The sequence below is a fragment of the Pelecanus crispus genome, chromosome 3 (assembly GCF_030463565.1).
Source record: "Pelecanus crispus isolate bPelCri1 chromosome 3, bPelCri1.pri, whole genome shotgun sequence".
Lineage (NCBI taxonomy): Eukaryota > Metazoa > Chordata > Aves > Pelecaniformes > Pelecanidae > Pelecanus > Pelecanus crispus.
Window position 1 is genome coordinate 50,821,929 of NC_134645.1, and position 18,302 is coordinate 50,840,230.

Consider the following 18,302-nt stretch of genomic DNA (forward strand, 5'->3'; position numbering starts at 1 on the left):
CAGTAAGGAGTTACTTTTGGTGTCAAGATATTTCCAGCTACTTAAAACTTTTTTTTTTTGTGAAACCATGTATTTTTAACATCTAAACTTTGTAAAATACTCATTTTAAAATATGTTGTTCATATGGACTGAAAATGGGAACTAGAGATTCTCCAGCTGTCCCAGGTTACGTAACTGATACTACTTTTGTTCTGGACATAAAAGCTTGAGTATCCTCACCCAAGTGATCTCTTAAAAGTGCAGCGTTGAGTTGCCAGCTGTGATACCTGGCCAGCTTGACTAAGTGTTGTGGTCACAACTGTCACGAGTGAAACTTTAAACTTTGGGGTCATAATTGTATTTTACCCTGTTAGGTGCAGAGTCGGTCACTCTGTGTGGATTTGTAGTCAGTCGAGAAAGTACTGCAGTGTGGTGATACTGTCAGTTGTACATACGGCTTGTATTGTAAAACTGCTCCCTTTGTTCACGGGTGGTGGCAAATGGTTAGTCATGAACAGAAATAGCAGAAACGGAGCATGTGATTGCACACAGCGAATAGTCTCTTCTCTGTCCCTTAAACGCATGAACGTTTATCTGTAGTAGAGAGTACATTGTATGTTTCTAACTTCACATTCAGTGGTGATCTGAAAGGAGAAGCAGCCTTTCAGCATCCTCGGTTTGAAGTTAGTCTGTTTGGTAATGAATAATGCATTAACAGACATTTTTTAACTTCAGGTTATTGAAGATAGCGCGGTTAAGGCAGAAGCCTCAGAAGAAGCACCTGAAACATCACCATATAGTGAACTAGACCCATCAGGCAGCCTTCAATATGGCTATGATACTACAGAGCAACAGTTTGCATGTGATTTGCCTGATAAGAGAGAGAGTGAATGTGATGCAGCTGAGGGAGATGGAGAGCTTTTTATACCTCAAAGTAATTTTACTTTAGTCTTGGAAGGAGAAGAAGGTGAAGCGGAGGTGGGAGACCCTACATTAGTAGAAGCTTCTAAACCGGCTGGCACAACAACAGAGGAAGAAGCAGTGAACAATTTAGGACATACTGAAACCCAAGAACATGTTACAAACTCGGTGTCCACTGTAACTAGTGATCAGGAATCTCAAAATACTGCAGAGTCTCTCCCGTATGTGCCTGAACCCATTAAGGTAGCTATTGCTGAGAACTTACTGGATGTCATCAAAGACACAAGAAGTAAAGAGTTCACATCTGAAGTTGTAGAACAATCTATTCACGAAACCATAGGCAAAAAGGTAACTCGATTCCAGAAGGCAAAAGCTGCCTTAACAACTGTGCCAGAGGAAGGAGTGGAAGATGAAACCAGCGTACAGCAAGTAGAGCGTGTCATCACCCCTAGAACACGCACGAGGGGACAGCCGAGTAGAAGTCTAAATATTCCATCGGGCGGCGATCGGCAACTACTGAAGACAGACAAGCCGCTTTTGTTAGGACTGTCTCCTAGGAGAAGTACCAGGCGAACCAAAGAAGTGCCGGAGACTCGTAGTCTTGAAAGAGAAGACAGTGCTTCAGAGGAGCGAAGCCCTGTGATCGCCGTTACTCCTAGGAGAGGCAGGAGGCCGAAACTGGCTAATTTAGAAAAAGTAGAAAGCAGCCATTCTGATGGACAAACGTTGTCCATCAGTACGCAGTCCATAGCCGTTACTCCAAGAAGAGGAGGATTAAGGAGAGCAAAGGAAGCTGCATCTGAACTCTTGGAAGGGGCTAGTGAGGAAACTTCTCTTGCTGAAGGTAGCATTATTGCTTCTGGTGCTTGCAAAAGGACTAGAGGAGGAAAAAGTTCAGCAGGAGATGAGGAAACGGGCCAGCCTGACAGTGATCCTAAGATAAAACTGGCAGTCAGTCCCAGCAGAAGTGCAAGAAGACTGAAAAGCATTAATTTACAATTCAGTGAAAATACTGTCAAGGATCAAGAGGTGCAGCCTAGTGACCAAGTCCTGTTAGCCACGCCAACTAAAAGAGGCAGAAGAAGAAAGATGAGTTCATCAGAAGTTTCTGAAAGTTCTGACCTTGATCTGTCTAAATCATCGCTTCCTCAAACAGAATATAAACTTCCTGTCACTCCTAGAAGTGGTTCTAGGAGGGGGACACAACATGTCTCAGCAGACACAGGATCTACCTCTACTCAGGAAGACATACCTTCAGGTGGGAAGGTGGAAATCCTTGATACTCCTAGGAGAAGAACAAGAAGAGTTCCACATGCTGTGCAAACACTGCACAGCCAACTGAGGAACCAACCACCCCCAGGACTACAGTAAGGACAGGGCGTCGGGGCAGAAGGTGACCAAAGTTGTTTAATCCCCTGTCAGAACTTCCTCTCATGGAAGAGTACTCTCAGGGTTGTCAGCGTAATAAATTTATTTGCTGCAATTTCATCGCTTCCCATATAACTGATCATAAATAGCCTAGCTGGTGATTTCTGGTGGAGAAAAACGGAGAAAAACTAAGCTACAGGCAGAAGCCAATCGGTTGTTTCTTGTGAGTTGTGTTAGGCAATGCTTGTAACCTCTTAGTCTAGTCCAGTCTGAAAATAGGACAACATAATAGAATTTCACGTAGTAAGACAGTATTTGTTTCTTACTTTGTTTGTACTTTTGTCTTCTGTGCAAAACTGTCGGGTTTCCATTCCAGGAGTGCTTTTTTCACCAAAGTAGTCAAGCTAATGAGTCTCTGATATTCTTGGCGATAAATGTACTGTGGTCCCTTTTGAATTAAAGCTGTTCCTAAAATAAAATGCATTTTCCAGTGCCCTGTGCTATGCGGTTGACCAACAGGTGAGGTAGAGGGAGAAAGGCAAGTTCAGTTGGCTGACGTGTCTGTTCGTTGAGGTCGCTTACTCCTTGGCTGTGTACCACCTGGCATGGTTCAAGAGCAGGCTTCTCCCACAGCAGTCATCGGTGTGGTGTGCGTTGCTGTTGAACTGGGTTTAAATCGAGACTAAACCATGAATTACTAGTGGCTGACCGATTGCTTGTGTTTTGATACTACAATTGCAATGTTAATACACAGGGAGAGAAGGATGCAGGAAGTAGGTGTATGATTGCTATGAACACCAACAGCACAAGCATACATGACAAGCGCATATGAATCCAGGGCACAGGAAAACCTTGACTTTTGGTCTAGGCTGTTGGTCTCTTAGTAGCTTCCTAAAGGACGAGACTGGTGTGCTCATCCCAGCAGGATCCAGCAGTTTTGCGGGCCAGGTAAGATTTTATTCAAAGAACCAACTAAAAGCAGGTTTAGCCAGTACGCGGTTGTAGCCGGTCAGTTTGTTTATCTCCCATTGCAACAGTCATGTAAGCGTACTGCAAATGCCTGGCATTTATCAGTTTACTGGTTTGAAGCGTTAGCTAGATTGTATCGGCATTTGTGTCACCATGGAACTCGGTGTTGCTTTCAAGTGCATGTGCAAATCTTGATTGGTAATTTGAACTGTTAGTGGGGGCACTCCTGCCAGACAGCAGTGTTTGTGTATGCGTTTGCTCATCTACGAAGAGGATGCACTTGCTCGTTTGCTAGAGAGAGGTCTTTTGTGACCTTGGCCAAGGAGCGCTGGAGAACGCCTGGCAAGGTTGTAACGCCAGTCTGCTGGCGTAGGGTCAGACCGGCTCAGGGAAGAGCTGTTTGAGGATGGGCTACGGTGCAAACAGAGGCCTGGTGCCCGTTGTGTGCAAAGAGCTCTTGCAAGGCACCCGGAATCAGGAAGAGAACAGGCAGTACCAGGTGGGATTAGCACAAGGTGTCATTGTTTTCCAAGACCTTTCCAGGTTGTACTTCAAAAGACTGAGTTAATTTCAAATTAGCAAAAATAGTAACTGTGCGTACATGGAGCAACTTCCAGTACAAGCCACGCTGGATCCTCTAAAATAGCATTGAGTAAAATGTTGATGTAGTACAGCCAGATTTACAGATAAACCCTAAAATGATGATTTCACAGGTGTAATTAACCAATCCCTAACATGAGAACCCAAAATGCTAGCTTTGAGTAAACCTTTTTTTTAACAACTGTTCAAGCACTGATGTTCCTTTACGTACCGTAAAGTGAGCTGATCTTTAATCTCCATTATGCTTCCTAGCTTCCCTCTTGCCCAGGGCATTCATGAGAGAGTTTTTCCAGCACCTTGCTAAAGAAAATGAATGCTTTCTTCTGTATGCCTTTGTAGTGTCCAGAAGCTCTCTAGTGCCATACCTCTCCTATACAGTAGGAGCAATGCTTTTAGCCTTGCAGTACAGCTTTTGGAGCTGCTGGATGCTCCCACTCCATCAGCGTCCTGCTGCGCTGGTAGTCCAGTGGATTCTGGCACTGCTGCAGGCAGAAGGCTTCAGTTGCGTGCAGTAGCAGCGCTTTCTGTCTACAAAAACACCACCCTGATTACTGAAGGCTGCCTGTGATTTAGGAGTCCTGTGTTACTCCCCTTAAGAAAGAGCACTTTGTTTTCCCTAACCAGCCTCCCCAGCTCTGTGCCAGCAGAAGTGATGCAGGGGTGCCGTTTGTGAACAGGTTTCTGTTTTCCTTTGATGTTGTCCACGGTGCGCCCCTGCGATGACCGCAACAGTGAGAACTCATTCCTTCCCATCTCGTTTGTCCTGTTGATACAGAAATGCAGAACCCTATTTGAAGTCAAGTCATTCCTATTATAGACAGTTCTTGTTGCTTGGATAGAGGAAAGAATCGTGTCCTGGCTCTTCATGTTTACTTTTAATTCTTAGCCATAGTCTTACTGTTAGAGAACAGATTTCTTTTTGAAGTTAGTGGATTTATTATTGCGAAGCTTAACGTTTGATGCCGCTGCCTGCCAAGCAGTGAAGGGTCATTACAAATCTGCTAACCCAGGGCTTCCTCCTTCCTGGCTGCGGGAGCCTGGCCTGGGGCACCCCAGACGCGGTGCCGTCTCTGTCCCCGACACAAAGTCCTGATCTACAGAGTGCCAAGAAGAATTTGTCTGTGAAGGTTGCAGTTTTACCTGGTTTTGAAATAGGAGTGGGAGCACCTGTCTGGTTAGAGAGATCTTATGTTCTTTGAATACGTACGAAATGGAACTGTCAAAAAAAAAAGTGTTGCATAAATGGGTATTTTTCCTGGGACGGTAGAATGAGAGGATACGCGCTGTCGTGTGGGTGTTCCAAATGCAACCTCTTGTGTGGTTTTGTGTGTGTAGATCTAGAAGCTGCCACTAGAATTCCTGCTGAAGTTCCACAAAGAAGAGAAAGCGTGACCAGAGAAGGGAGACATCTCTGCTTTCAATTACGAGATCCTTCAGGAGCAGCAATATCAACCCTGTGCTACATAAGCAGAAGCAACCAGCTTGTTGTGGGTTTTTCAGACGGCTACCTGTCCCTATGGAATATGAAAGCTTTGAAGAGGGAGTAAGTAGGCCTTGGCACTTGGCCGTGCCTGGAGGTGCAGGGGTCTCAATGTTTTGCTTAAGGCGGAAGTATGTTAGTGTCAGGAGAGCTTTTTCAGGGACTGAAATTCTGGGTCTAATCTTGGAATGTTTAGAAATCCTCTTGTGAAAGAACTCTTGAGCCATACACAGCTTAAGTGGACCGCTTTCTGCCCAGCGGGCTGGGATTGTTTTTGCTTATTGTGCGTGTGGCTTGAGGAAGTGTGGAAAACATGCTTCTTTGGGTTCTGTCAGGCAGTTAGGGTGCGATAGAGCTGATTCTATAGGACAGTTTTTTCTATCGGTAGTATTCCGTGAAAGCAGGAAATGTGTGTCATTTCGATGAAAGAGATTTTAAAAATTACTTTTCAGAGCCAGTTCCTGCAATTAGGGCATACACCGAAAGGCTTAAGTGTGTTGTTAATGTGATTTTGGTGCTAATATTCTTTCAAGTGTCTGGGATGGAAGTAGTGAGACATGAAAAATCAGTAGCTGATCTGTGCCTGAAAATACATTCTTTCCAGGGCCAGTCATGTATGAGGTAAGACATGCATGTACATGAAAGGACGAATAGAGTAATTTTCTCTTAAGTGAGTATCAGTTAAGTTGGCAGAGGTAATATTTACCATCAAAATTCAGAGATGACTGAAAAAAATAATCCTTTGCTGTGAGTCTTCTTGGGCATGGCCTTTGTCTGCACAAGTCATACCGCTGGATACTCGATGTTGTGTGTTCCAACTGGATTGATCTGCAGAGAGCCCATCTAAATTCAGTTCCTGAAGAGGAAGCAGCTTCTACAAATAAAATTAACTCTTTTGGTGTAAACACCAAATTAATGGCACGTAGGAGGGGAAGAGAGGGCTTTGAATAGCTTTGTTTAACCAAACTGCAGACTTGAATAAGCTTGTGTCTGTCTCCCTCTCTTAAAATACGGTCATAGAGCTTTATTCTTTTCTGATCTTGGGTTTGGTAGTCATGTTTTTCTTTTGAGCTCTGTCATCAGGGCTTGAAACGAACTGTGCCTCCAGGGTCTCTTAAGTGTTGATTGTGAAACTTAGGAGGTGTAAAGATAACTCTTTCAACTTTTTGGCTGGGTTACCTGTGAAATCTGCTCTTAAAGCCATCAAAATCTGTACACACAGTAAACAGTGGTATGATTTGGTGAAAAGAGTATACATAAATTTTTAGAACTGGCTCCAAAGATGGTGTGTTTAAAATGTAGGTGAGGTGTCATTCTATCTCATCTACCGAACAGGTATAAGACGCATGTGTCGAATGTATGATTCTGTTCAGTAGTATGGTTGAAACTCTTCCCAATCTTTTTGAGGGGAAAATAATCTTAATCCAGCGCATTTCTTTCCTGTTATTTTGATATTTTTTGCTCTCAGGGTAGTCTTTACGGTCCATTGTATTGTTCGATTTTTCCCAGAGGCTGGTGCATGATAAGGGATGTGATATACCCACCGAATGCCATGCTCTTTGGTCCAGGTGTCCATGAGGTTGTTTCGGAAATGAGTCCCATTGTCTGACTCTACTCATTCTGGGGTGCCACATCGCCATAGGACTTGCTTTTCAAGGCCCAGGATGGTGTTCCGGGTGGTGGCATAGGGCATGGGATGTGTTTCCAGCCATTCGGTGGTTGCTTCCACCATGGTGAGTACATACTGCTTGCCTTGGCAGGCTTGTGGGAGTGTGATACAATCAATCTGCCAGGCCTCCCCATATTTATATTTCAGCCGTTGTTCACTATACCAGAGAGGCTTTAGCCGCTTGGTTTGCTTCATTGCAGTGCAGGTTTCACATTCATGAATAACCTGTGCAATACTGTCCATAGTTAAGTCCACCCCTCGATCACGAGCCCATCTATATGTTGCATCCCTTCCTTGATGGCCTGAGGCGTCATGGGCCCACCGAGCTATAAATAATTCACCCTTATGTTGCCAGTCCAGATACACCTGAGCCACTTCAGTCTTAGCAGCCTGATCCACCTGCTGGTTGTTTTGATGTTCTTCAGTGGCCCAACTCTTGGGTACGTGAGCATCTACGTGACGTACTTTTACAACCAGGTTCTCTACCCGAGCAGCAATATCTTGCCATAATGCGGCAGCCCAGATGGGTTTGCCTCTGCGCTGCCAGTTGTTCTGCTTCCATTGCTGCAACCGCCCCCACAGGGCATTTGCCACCATCCATGAGTCAGTATAGAGATAAAGTACTGGCCGCTTCTCTCGTTCAGCAATATCTAAAGCCAGCTGGATGGCTTTCACCTCTGCAAACTGACTTGACTCCCCTTCTCCTTCAGCAGTTTCTGCGACTTGTCGTATAGGACTCCATACAGCAGCTTTCCACCTCCGATGCTTTCCCACAAGACGACAGGACCCATCAGTAAACAGGGCATATTGCTTTTCATTTTCTGCAGTTTATTATACAGTGGGGCCTCCTCCGTCATACGGTATGGAATAGCCCTTTAGTCAGTTTGGATCAACTATTCTGTCTGTGCCCCCTCCCAGTTCCTTGTGCACCTGGCAGAGCATGGGAAGCTGAAAAGTCCTTGACTAGCATAAGCAGTACTTAGCAACAGCTAAAACATCAGTGTGTTATCAACGTTGTTCTCCTAAATCCAAACCACATCACTATACCAGCTACTAGGAAGAAAATTAACTATATCCCAGCAGAAACTAGGACAGACTGACTTCCCTTTCTGTTAAACTAAAAATAAAAAAAAAAAAAAAAGCTTTTGCTATTGGCTTCAGTAAGGGCTAATAGCAGAGTTATCAGAGACCTGATGAGGAGTGCAGGAGACTGGGGTGGGATTCATCTGACTAAATATGGATGGCTCTAATGTAGACACCCATGGCCGAACCAACCTTGGTCCCATTTTGGGCAGCAGAGAGTTAGTCAGTATAACCAGTGAGTTCAAGGCACTGTTTATCTTATCCTAAAGTAAATGATTACATATTTGGTCAGAAAGACTGTACACTGGATTCACTGATTTTATTCATTATATCTCCTTTGAAACAAAATAGGACCTTAGCCCACTTGTGCAGCTGGAGACAATTACAACTTCATTCCAGACACACAGTCGAGGTCAGATAAATGACAGCCCATGTCTGGTCTATGCAATTTGGCTCAAGACTGCTAATCAGAAGTACTTTCAGGAGCTGGAAAATGTCACTTCCTTGTGGCTCCAGTGTGGACTCGGGACCGGAGCTCGGGAAGCGGCAGTGGCACCATGGCTGGTGGTAACGACAGCAGGAAGGCCAAGGCAAAGATGGTGTCGCACTCACAGAGAGCTGGGCTGCAGTTCCATGTGGGCCAGATCCACAGACGCTTGAAGACTCTCACCACCAGCTTACAGGCGAGTGGGTGCCACTGCTGCTGTCTACAGTGCCGCCATCCTTCAGTACCTCACTGCCGAGGTGCTGCAGCTGGTGGGCAATGCTTTGAAAGATCTCAAATCAAGCGGATCACTCCTCATCACTTGCAGCTGGCAGACTGCACTGATGAAGAGTTTTACTCCCTGATCAAAGCCACCATCTCTTTTTCACTGAACAGAAATTTACCAATACAAGCAAGAGATTAAATTGCTCCTCTATGTTCACAATGTTGGCCTTCGTGAGAAAGGAGTGGCATGCAGCACTGCTGTGCAGTGATGCCCCTGCTGGTAACCACTGCAGTGTTGTACATGTGCATGGTAGCACAGGAAGCTGCTCGTGGCACAGTAGCAGGAAATCTGCTTTAGTGTTCAGCTGGAAGGTGTGCTTTACCACAGTGTACTCTACCAGGAGTACAATTAGAGTTGCAGGTCACCCATAACAAGTCATTGTCCTCTGCACAGGTCAATATGATCTCCCATGGAAAACTGTGAAGCTTTTTATATCTATATATATTCCTTTTTTATAAATACTTTTCTAAAAAGGCAAAAGCAGACATTCTTTCTCCAGCAGGAAGCAAAGGGTTCTTTGAAACGTGTTTCAGGTAAGCACCGACAAGGCAGTACATTTCCCACCACCAAATATTTACATTCTTTTCTTGAGGCTTGAACTGTTCATTAAGAGTGTCTTTCAATCAACAGCCTTGCTCAATCGCTTTTGCTGCAAAGAAGGGTGCTGTAATACAACCACTGCAGGCAAGATCAGTCCATCAAGGCATGGTTTTCTGTGGGCTTTTTTCTCCTTTAAGAACCACCTCCTAGCAGTTCGAGATATTTTGTTAGAATCCTGCCTTCTACAATGCCTTGAAGAATGCATTGGAACCAAGCAGTGTGGTGAAGTCCGAGATACACTTCCATCAATACTGATACATATGTTGTCCAGCTGTAATTCTCTTTTTCACTGATACTGATGCCAGCTTTCTGTTGGGACAGTTTTACACCAATTTTGGTTTGTTCTTTTTTATTAGCCTTTGGGCCTCTTTCTCAATTTTCTTTTGTCATTGTGCTGCTGCTCTTTTTTCCCTTTCTGCTGTCTTCTGTTGTCTGTAATTAAAGAAAATGTGACTTGCTAAAAAACAGGGGTCCCGTTTTCAGCATAGTCATACTTCAAGTTCCTGTCAATAAATAGGTTATTATAACAAATACAGACAGAACCTCAGCCTGCTGTAGTTAGGCTGTCGTGGTTTAGCCCCAGCCAGCAACTAAACACCATACAGCTGCTTGCTCACTCCCACTGCCCCAGTGGGATGGGGGAAAGATTCGGAGGAGTAAGAGTGAGAAACACTCCTGCGTTAAGAACAGTTTAATAATTGAAACAAAATAAAGTACAATAGTAGTAGTTATAATAACAATACAATAATAATATACAAAGCAAGTGATGCACAATGCAGTTGCTTACCACCTGCCGACCGATACCCAGACAGTTCCCGAGCAGCGATCGCTGCCCCCCAGCCAGCCCCCCTCAGTTTATATACTGAGCATGATGTCATATGGTATGGAATAGCCCTTTGGTCAGTTTGGATCAACTCTTCTGGCTGTGCCCCTTCCCAGCTTCTCGCTGGCAGGACATGAGAAGCTGAAAAGTCCTTGACGAGTGTAAACGCTCCTTGGCAACAACTAAAACATCAGTGTGTTCTCAGTGTTATTCTCATCCTAAATGCAAACCACTGCACTATGCCAGCTACTAGGAAGAAAACTAACTCTATCCCAGGCGAAACCAGGACAACCCGAAGCAACCTTCTCTGGTGGATTCTAACTATGGACAAACTGGGCACACAAATCTTAGAACTATTTGAGGTACGAAGGCTACATGTTATCTTTGTATTGGACGGGAGAGGGACTGCACTTACTCAATAGCCTCATGGTTTCCCTCGATTGAGTATTAATGGCTAGAAGTTTCCTGATACTCTGTTAAATTGCTCTGCTCTCTCTCATGGAAGAGTGAAATTAGTCATGTACATCAGGATCTACCTCACAAGTTAATGGAAGTCCCAGCTTGTTTTTGGGATCATGACCCACTATTCTACATTCTACCAGAAGGCCAGACAGGTGACAGTGCTGTCAGTCTAGCATATGCGGAGTAATAATACTTGCCACTTCACAGGAACAGATTTTCTTGTATTCTTCACACCTCTGAACGGATGCAGAAGGGAAGAATCCATAGGTACGCTAGCTGGCATGTAGAGCCGGTGGAATTCTAAAAAGCCACATGAGGTCTTAAGTAGTGCTGTGATTCATTTGCAGTTCTGCAGCGCGGAAAGTCGTAGCAGTTCATGTTCCCCCCGCCCCCCATCCCATAAACTGCAGGACACAGAACTCCTCTGCACAGAGAAGGGGTTTCCATGCCCTCTACTAGCTGAGTCGTTTTATGGGGCTTCAGTAGCATCCAAACGTGAAGGGACCTTCGCATTACCTCGCATAGAGGAACTGGAGTCACCGAAGAATAAACGCACGTAGCTTACCACAGAGTGATTACCTTTTCACTGCTCTTTCACTTGGTCATTATTCCAAACACTGATCTCTATTCCAAACTTCCTACGTGTATTGAACATAAAGTTACCTGCTTTCAGGCTCAGAAAGGCTTTATTTCTCAATAAAGAGGCGCCTATAATGAACTAGGGCCATACCTGCCTCACTTCGTCTGGGTTCCAAAGCAAGGAGTTAAGCAGAGTTTGGATGGAAGGATGCAAGCTGCTTAAACCAGGGAAGTGTTCCTTCCTGATGTCAAGTTTGCTTTGCATTCCTAACACAACTTAGGACAACAAAAACCTAACGCACCGGTTAGCAGAACACTAATTACAATCAGCACAGTGTTAGCAGACCTTATTCCAGCATGGGTTTACTTGCTGTATACCTTCTGAATAACTGTAAGAAGAATGATTTCATACTATTCTTGTACTTCAACACACTTGAAAATGCACAAAAAACATTTTCACACACTAGCTGTTTTATACATAGCTGCTCATGAAACCAAGGAGCATTCAGCCTAATGGTTTCTGCTGGGAAAAAAGAAAATTGATTACCAATAGAAAGTCTAAAGGTGTAGATACGTATCTACAATTTGCAGAAGAAACCAAGTTCTAGCTACTTCAGTTAACTGAAAATCAAACTGAAAGGAAAATCCAGCTTATTGTCCACTATGCTGATTTACCACTGACTGGAAAATCTGGGTGCGTCCCAGCCCAGAACCTGCTGGGGAGTGGGGAAGAAGCAGACTACAGGAACTTCTCAGGCACTAGTAGCCTACTCCTCAGCGCTGTCTTCCAGCATGCTTTGATTTCCGGGAAGCCACACTGGGCTTACTGTACATGCTTCTTTCAACTGTTACAGATACATATTAAGCTGCCAGAGAGAAAGCCACAGGGCATAGTCTTCCCTGTTATTTAAAAGGCCGCAGCCCATTTTTGCATGATTGATCAGCGCTCCATTACTACACAAAAATTATTCCAGTCTAAGACACTTCTGAAAACTAACTGAGCACCAACATGTACCCAGACGCAGCTAGCTAAGGGAGATCCTTACTTTTTCTGCACACTCACTTCATTCTCATTAAGCACGGCTGGAGTACAGTCAGCACTAACCCTCTGGAGGCTTAGGGGGACTTTGTGCCCCGTTAAGCTGTCTGAAATCTTCAGATCATTTTGTAGACCAAGAGGCAGTCTTCTGGCGTTGAGAAGAGACTCCAGATCAGTTTCGTACTACAGTCTGTTGAAAACAGACAGGCCTGTCAAGCAATACGCTAAAGTTTTATGTTAAATCTCAGATGTTCATTACACCACAGACTTCTACTGCAAGAGAAACTGTGAACCTGGAAGGTATTTCCTATCAATCTTACTAAAACATCAGCCAGCACTTTCCTCAATGACAGAAAAACATTGTTATTTGACATGCCGTGAATAAAACAAAGGTTTTACTTCACACAGCTGGGACACAGCTGACACCTCCATTACAAGACCAGTCCCACAAAGAAGACGAAAGCGATACTTAGGGGGTCAAAAAATGTGGGGGAGACAAGCAGGACAGCACCTGTGTTACTTCATGTTCTGGCTCTGTCCCCCATAAATAAGTGGGAGGGGAGGATGAGAACCTTGCCCCATACAACAGAGTAGCCTGGAGAATAAAAGTTCCTGCACACAAGTGCTTGGGTGACAAGATACTGAATTGCTGTGAGAAACCTCTGGTAAAGTTCAGGCGGAGCCAGGTATGGGGATGGGAGCTAAGTTTGTGCATTAAAGACATGGGAGGAGGAGTGAAGCAGCATACACCTTCACACCCAACTTCCCTGTTGGCCAATTTATCTCTTGTGAAGCTCTGCCACACTAGTGTTGTCTCACAAAGGGAGTTCATTACCCAGTGTGCAATAATCCAATTCACACACTGAGTCGAGATACCGATTTTATTTCATTTCTGCACAGAGATGGGTGCTAGGTGGTAATTCCACAAAGCTAGCGCACCCTTACAATAATATTTTAACGTATTTATACTTATGTTGCTATATATCACTCCTTTATATTTGCTTATTGTACCATCGTTGGATCTTAGTCTCTTCTCCTTGATTTAAAGACACAATATTCCATAATTTCACTGTGCAGGCCCAGTGGGTAAGGGTCTTCACATGGAGGCAAGAATATTTTGGCAAGAGGTGTGGTTTTTCCATGGAAATGAGCATAGTTCATTTAAAGTTCATATACTCTTTTAGTTTGCGTCCAATTCCGTGCTCTGCTGCCCGAATATTTCTTTGGGAGTGATAAGTTTCTGCTTTATCTAACATTTTGTCCTTGGGTAAATATCATTCTCTACTAGCTGACCTCGACATTATGTTACTTGAGGCATCATAGGTATCAGTTCTTACGTGCAGCTCAGCGCTTCAGTGAATACCTTCTCCGTCTTCTGCTGCGTGCATGCTCTTATCCCTGAATTCATGGGTTGTATGGATTTCTTATCTTGTGACAGATGAGCGAAGACAGCAAATTCTGTGCCTGAGTCTTGTTCCCTGCGCAGCCAGGGAACAGTGAAGTTGTGAAAGAATGGGAAGGGGTGGGGGGCGATCTGACTAGATCGCCTCTGTCTAGACAAACAGAATTGTTAACTAAGTTGTAAGTAGGTTCTGGCACAAGTTTTTCTTAAAAGAGACGTAATTGAGAAAGCAAGACAGTAGGAATTACCTTTCATGGCCTTAGTCATGGAGAAAAGTTTTTGAAAATGTTTAGTATGCTTGTCAAGTTGCTTAAAATCTTGCAGAAGTCAACTGATTTGACAGCACTTTTCAGATATGAAAGAAGTCCTTGGGAAATGTTAAATTTTCCACTATGTTGTAGAAGATAACATCATGCACTTTTATGCATATTTTCTGCACAAGTGTTCTGGCTGGAGTAGTATTGTTGTTGTTATATAAACAGTATAAGAATTAGTTCATGAAATAGCAGACTACAGTAGAAACTAAGTGTTTTTTTTAAGAAATGTTTTTTCTAATTCAGTTTCGTATGTTTTTCTGGCATTGCTGACTTGTCTCAGAAGATGTGTCAGCACTAGATTTCTGTAGTGGCTAGCAATGAATTTTTATCTGATTTTGCAGTTTATGAGTGTTAAATACAAGGAATGTCATTCTACTACTTTACAATGTGGGGGTAAGCTAGAACGATATACACTGAAGACAGTAGATTATGGTGGTGTCAAATTAGTATGAGTAATTTTTTTTTTCCCTGTCTTAGTGATAGTTTTTTTCTTTTGAAATGCAAATACAGTTTTATAGCACTATGTTCTTTTTGTAAAGATTACAGTGACCTCAGCATTCGCTTTGCCAGATCATGTGCATTAACAAGGAAGGCAGTTAATGGAAAGGTGGGTATACAGTAAATATTGGTTTAATGAATGTTTACATTTCCAGTTATTTTCTATAAATATTAAGTATGCATTTTATTTACAGATTAATGTACACATTTGTTTTGTTTGGTGTGAATTACACCGTAGTTTCTCTGGACAGTGTTGATCCTTCTTTATGGAATCTACTAGTTTAAAAAGCTGGGGAATTTTAAAGCTCTCACAATTTGTATACTGTCTGAAGTGATTAATAAGCCAAAGGTGAATTGTTTTTTATAGTGTTCATTGTGTACCTTGAATGTCAAGAACAACCATTAGGGGAGCAGAGGCAATCTTTTAGGGGAAAAAAGGTATAAGCATTGTTACACCTTGTTTCTCAAACAAATGTTAGGATGAACTGCTTCTGAATCCTTCCAAGAAATCTGTGAAAACTATTTGAGTTGTGAGAAAATTTCTGTGGACAGTCACTAAAAGTGCTTTTAAGGAAAAAAAGGCATTCTTGTTTGTGTACTCCATCTTTGATGTTACGGTTTTCCTACAGAACTGAGCTGAATCTAGGCCTTTCTACATATTTAATATAGCAGTGCTGTGTTTTAAAGAAGGCTTTTGTTTTAAATTCAGTTCTTAGCACGTTCTCAGCATGTTTCTGAAACCAATCTTTCTTCCATGTGTGCTTCTTTTCTCACAACTCTTACTGCTGAAATATCTCTATTGTAGAAGGTATTGGAATTTCTGAGACACAGGTATGCAAGTCTGTTAAGACACATATTTAAGCAACATAAGCATACTTTTGAAGGACCGCATTAACCACTTTTTACTGTTTAATGCTCTGCAAGACTAAACCCATGGATATTTTTGACTAATTTTCATAAATGACACAAAGTGTTTTCATTTTCCATTATAAATGCTTCAGTGTTGGAGCTTAAATTATGAAGTAAATGGGAAGTTATTTTACGGTATAATTGCTGCAGGTTTTATGCTTGATCACCTCAACGCTTGAAGATATGATTGCTGTGCTGGAAGTTAACCTTGCTGCATTGGTGAGAACTCAGCAGAGTGATTTTCTCCTACGTGGAAACGAGAACAGTCTATCGGTTATTGCCAGGTACAGAATAACTTTAAATGTTTTTTTTCCTCTGAGTTGGGTTATGTATGTGTTTTCCTGACACTGAAGTGTATCAGATGGTTTTGTAGAGTGCTATTTGTTGACATGGGTTTATTTTTCTTGTTTTCCTGTCATGCTTTAGTTGTACTGAGTGGGAGAAATCACATAGTCACAGAATGGTTGAGGTTGTAAGGCTCCTCTGCAGGTCATGTTGTCCAACTCCCCTGCTCAAGCAGGGCCACCTAGAGCCAGTTGCCCAGCACCATGTCCAAACAGCTTTTGAATGTCTCCAAGAAGGGAGACACCACAACCTCTCTGGGCAACCTGTGCCAGTGCTCAGTCACCCTCACAGTAAAAAAGTGTTTCCCAGTATTCAGACGGAACCTTCTGTATTTTAATTTTTGCTCATTACCTCTGTCCTTTCACTGGGAACCAGGCACAGAGCCTGACTCTCTCTTCCTTACAGCCATGCACTGGTGCATAGGGTTGTTCCTCCCCAGGTGCAGGACTTTGTGCTTCCCCTTGTTGAACTTCATGAGGTTGCTGTCAGCCCATTTCTCCAGCCTGTGGATGTCAGGATGGCAGCACAACCTTCTGGTGTATCACCAGTGACACTCCTCTCAGTTTTGTGTCATCAGCAAACATGGTAAGGCTACACTCTGCTCCTTCATCCAGGTTACTAACAAGATGTCGAATGGAATTGGACTCAGTATTGATGCCCGGGGTACTCTGCTAGTTACTATCCTCCAACTAGACTTTGTGCCACTGATCACCACTGTCTGGGCCTGGCTGTTCAGCTGGCTTTCAGTCCACCTCATTGTGTACTCATCCAGCCCATACTTCATCAGCTTCTCTATGAGGATGTTATGGGAGGCAGTGTCTAAAGCCTTACTGAAGTCAAAGTAATATGGACTTATATCCACTGCTCTCCCCTCATCTACCAAGCCAGTTATTTTATCATAGAAGTCTATCCAGTGGATCAAGCATGACTTCCCCTCGGTAAATCCATGCTGACTACTATTTTCTTGTCTTTCATGTGCCTGTAAATGACTTCCAGGAAAACACTGACATCTTGAAGACAATAAAAAAACCTACAATATACACTGACGTGCAGATTTCAGTGCTTATAATAAAATCACCAGTTAATATTCACAGAAATGAGATTTATCATGTAAATGCAATGGTCTGTGAATCTGGTCAGGGCCAAGGCTGGTCTGTGCTGGTGGGTATCTGAGCTGATAACTAATCCACTATGCCTGATTTATATTTATGGAAATCTTACTGGTATCACATACATACATATATATACACACACACATATATACATACGCACATGCAGACAAATAGCTAAGAAGACGTTTTGACACCTTTTCCTAATCTGATGCTTTTGTCCATTGTATTGATTGATTTTTGTGCTTGGTTTTATAACTTAGGTGTTCTTTATTGACAAATTCTCCATTGTGTAAAGGTTTAAAGAAAAACATGAAAGAACCTTCTGGTAAAACACCTGGTAAGTATAAACCAAGCTTGAAATGACTTAATAAAGTTATGTTTTTATCAACAGTAACAGACTCATAACTGGCTGGTACCTAATACAATCAATATATTGATTTTAGTTTTAAATATATATTGCATGATATTTTTATTTTAGTAGGAAGAATTTTGTACTTCTAGTAGTATTTCATATCCTACATATGTATTTGTAGTGAAGATGATGGTAATATGCTATTTTTTTTCTTTCAAAAACAATCGTCTGAGAACTTTCAGTGGATTTTAAGAGTTAGAGTGTAGAATGTTTCCATTTTTCCTAAGTCATTCTTTTTCCATAGCATGCAATATTTTTTTCTTTATAATCTGCCATTTCTTTCTTAACTTTGGTTACCTGTTTTGGTTAATTTTATTGTCCTGAATAGTCTTTTGTCAATATCTGCAAGTTTAGGAAGTTAATTTTTGCCTCAATGTCCTACTGTTTAAAAAAAAAAGGTCTGACTTCCAGTTCCTGTTGAAGCACTTGTAGCTTCTTTGCTTAGCAACAGTAAAGCAAAGTCCAGAAAATACCTACAAAATAATTTTTTCATCATCACCTTTTCTTTAGGAAAGAGATGAAAATACTGGTGTCTGTAGACATGTAGAAATAATCTTTTTTTACTATATTGATTGTCCTTGTTGGGCCTGTTAGAATGTAAAAAGTTTTATCTTTAGTGTTGTGTGAGAATGCAACCACACAGCGCTTTAGCTAGAATTCCAGGCTGCTTCGGACACCCAGCACTGATGCCTGTACTACCCTTGTTGACACCCCACACTCAGATAGATTAGGTGCTGTAAGGAAATCCTGTAGTCTCTTACAGCAAGTGGTTCTGGGAGCTCCCCAGGAAGGGCACTTTTCTGCCTCATTGCTACGTAAAAAGAAAGGATAGCTGGTGGGAGTTGAAGGAGCTTCTCTCCTCAGCATAGGTAAATGTGCCCACAGGATCACTCCCAATGCACCTGAATTTTTTCCCTGGGAGTATCAACAAGATTTCCCCCTTTACACCATTTATTTAATTAGGT

The 18,302-nt window shown here is 42.7% G+C and overlaps 2 protein-coding genes across 2 annotated transcripts in view; both read left to right on the forward strand.

Annotated features, from left to right (window-relative positions):
* Positions 1 to 2,297, forward strand: part of LOC142593237 (protein ELYS-like) — a 33,749-nt gene extending 31,452 nt beyond the window's left edge. Inside the window, 2 exon segments of the mRNA XM_075707690.1 lie at positions 715 to 2,215; positions 2,218 to 2,297. Of these exon segments, the coding sequence (XP_075563805.1) occupies positions 715 to 2,215; positions 2,218 to 2,297 (1,581 nt within the window).
* Positions 2,298 to 8,626: 6,329 nt separating this feature from the next.
* The window catches only part of WDR27 (WD repeat domain 27), a 58,070-nt gene continuing 48,394 nt past the window's right edge, over positions 8,627 to 18,302 (forward strand). Inside the window, 5 exon segments of the mRNA XM_075707692.1 lie at positions 8,627 to 8,965; positions 9,314 to 9,372; positions 14,572 to 14,668; positions 15,619 to 15,752; positions 17,186 to 17,262. Of these exon segments, the coding sequence (XP_075563807.1) occupies positions 8,627 to 8,965; positions 9,314 to 9,372; positions 14,572 to 14,668; positions 15,619 to 15,752; positions 17,186 to 17,262 (706 nt within the window).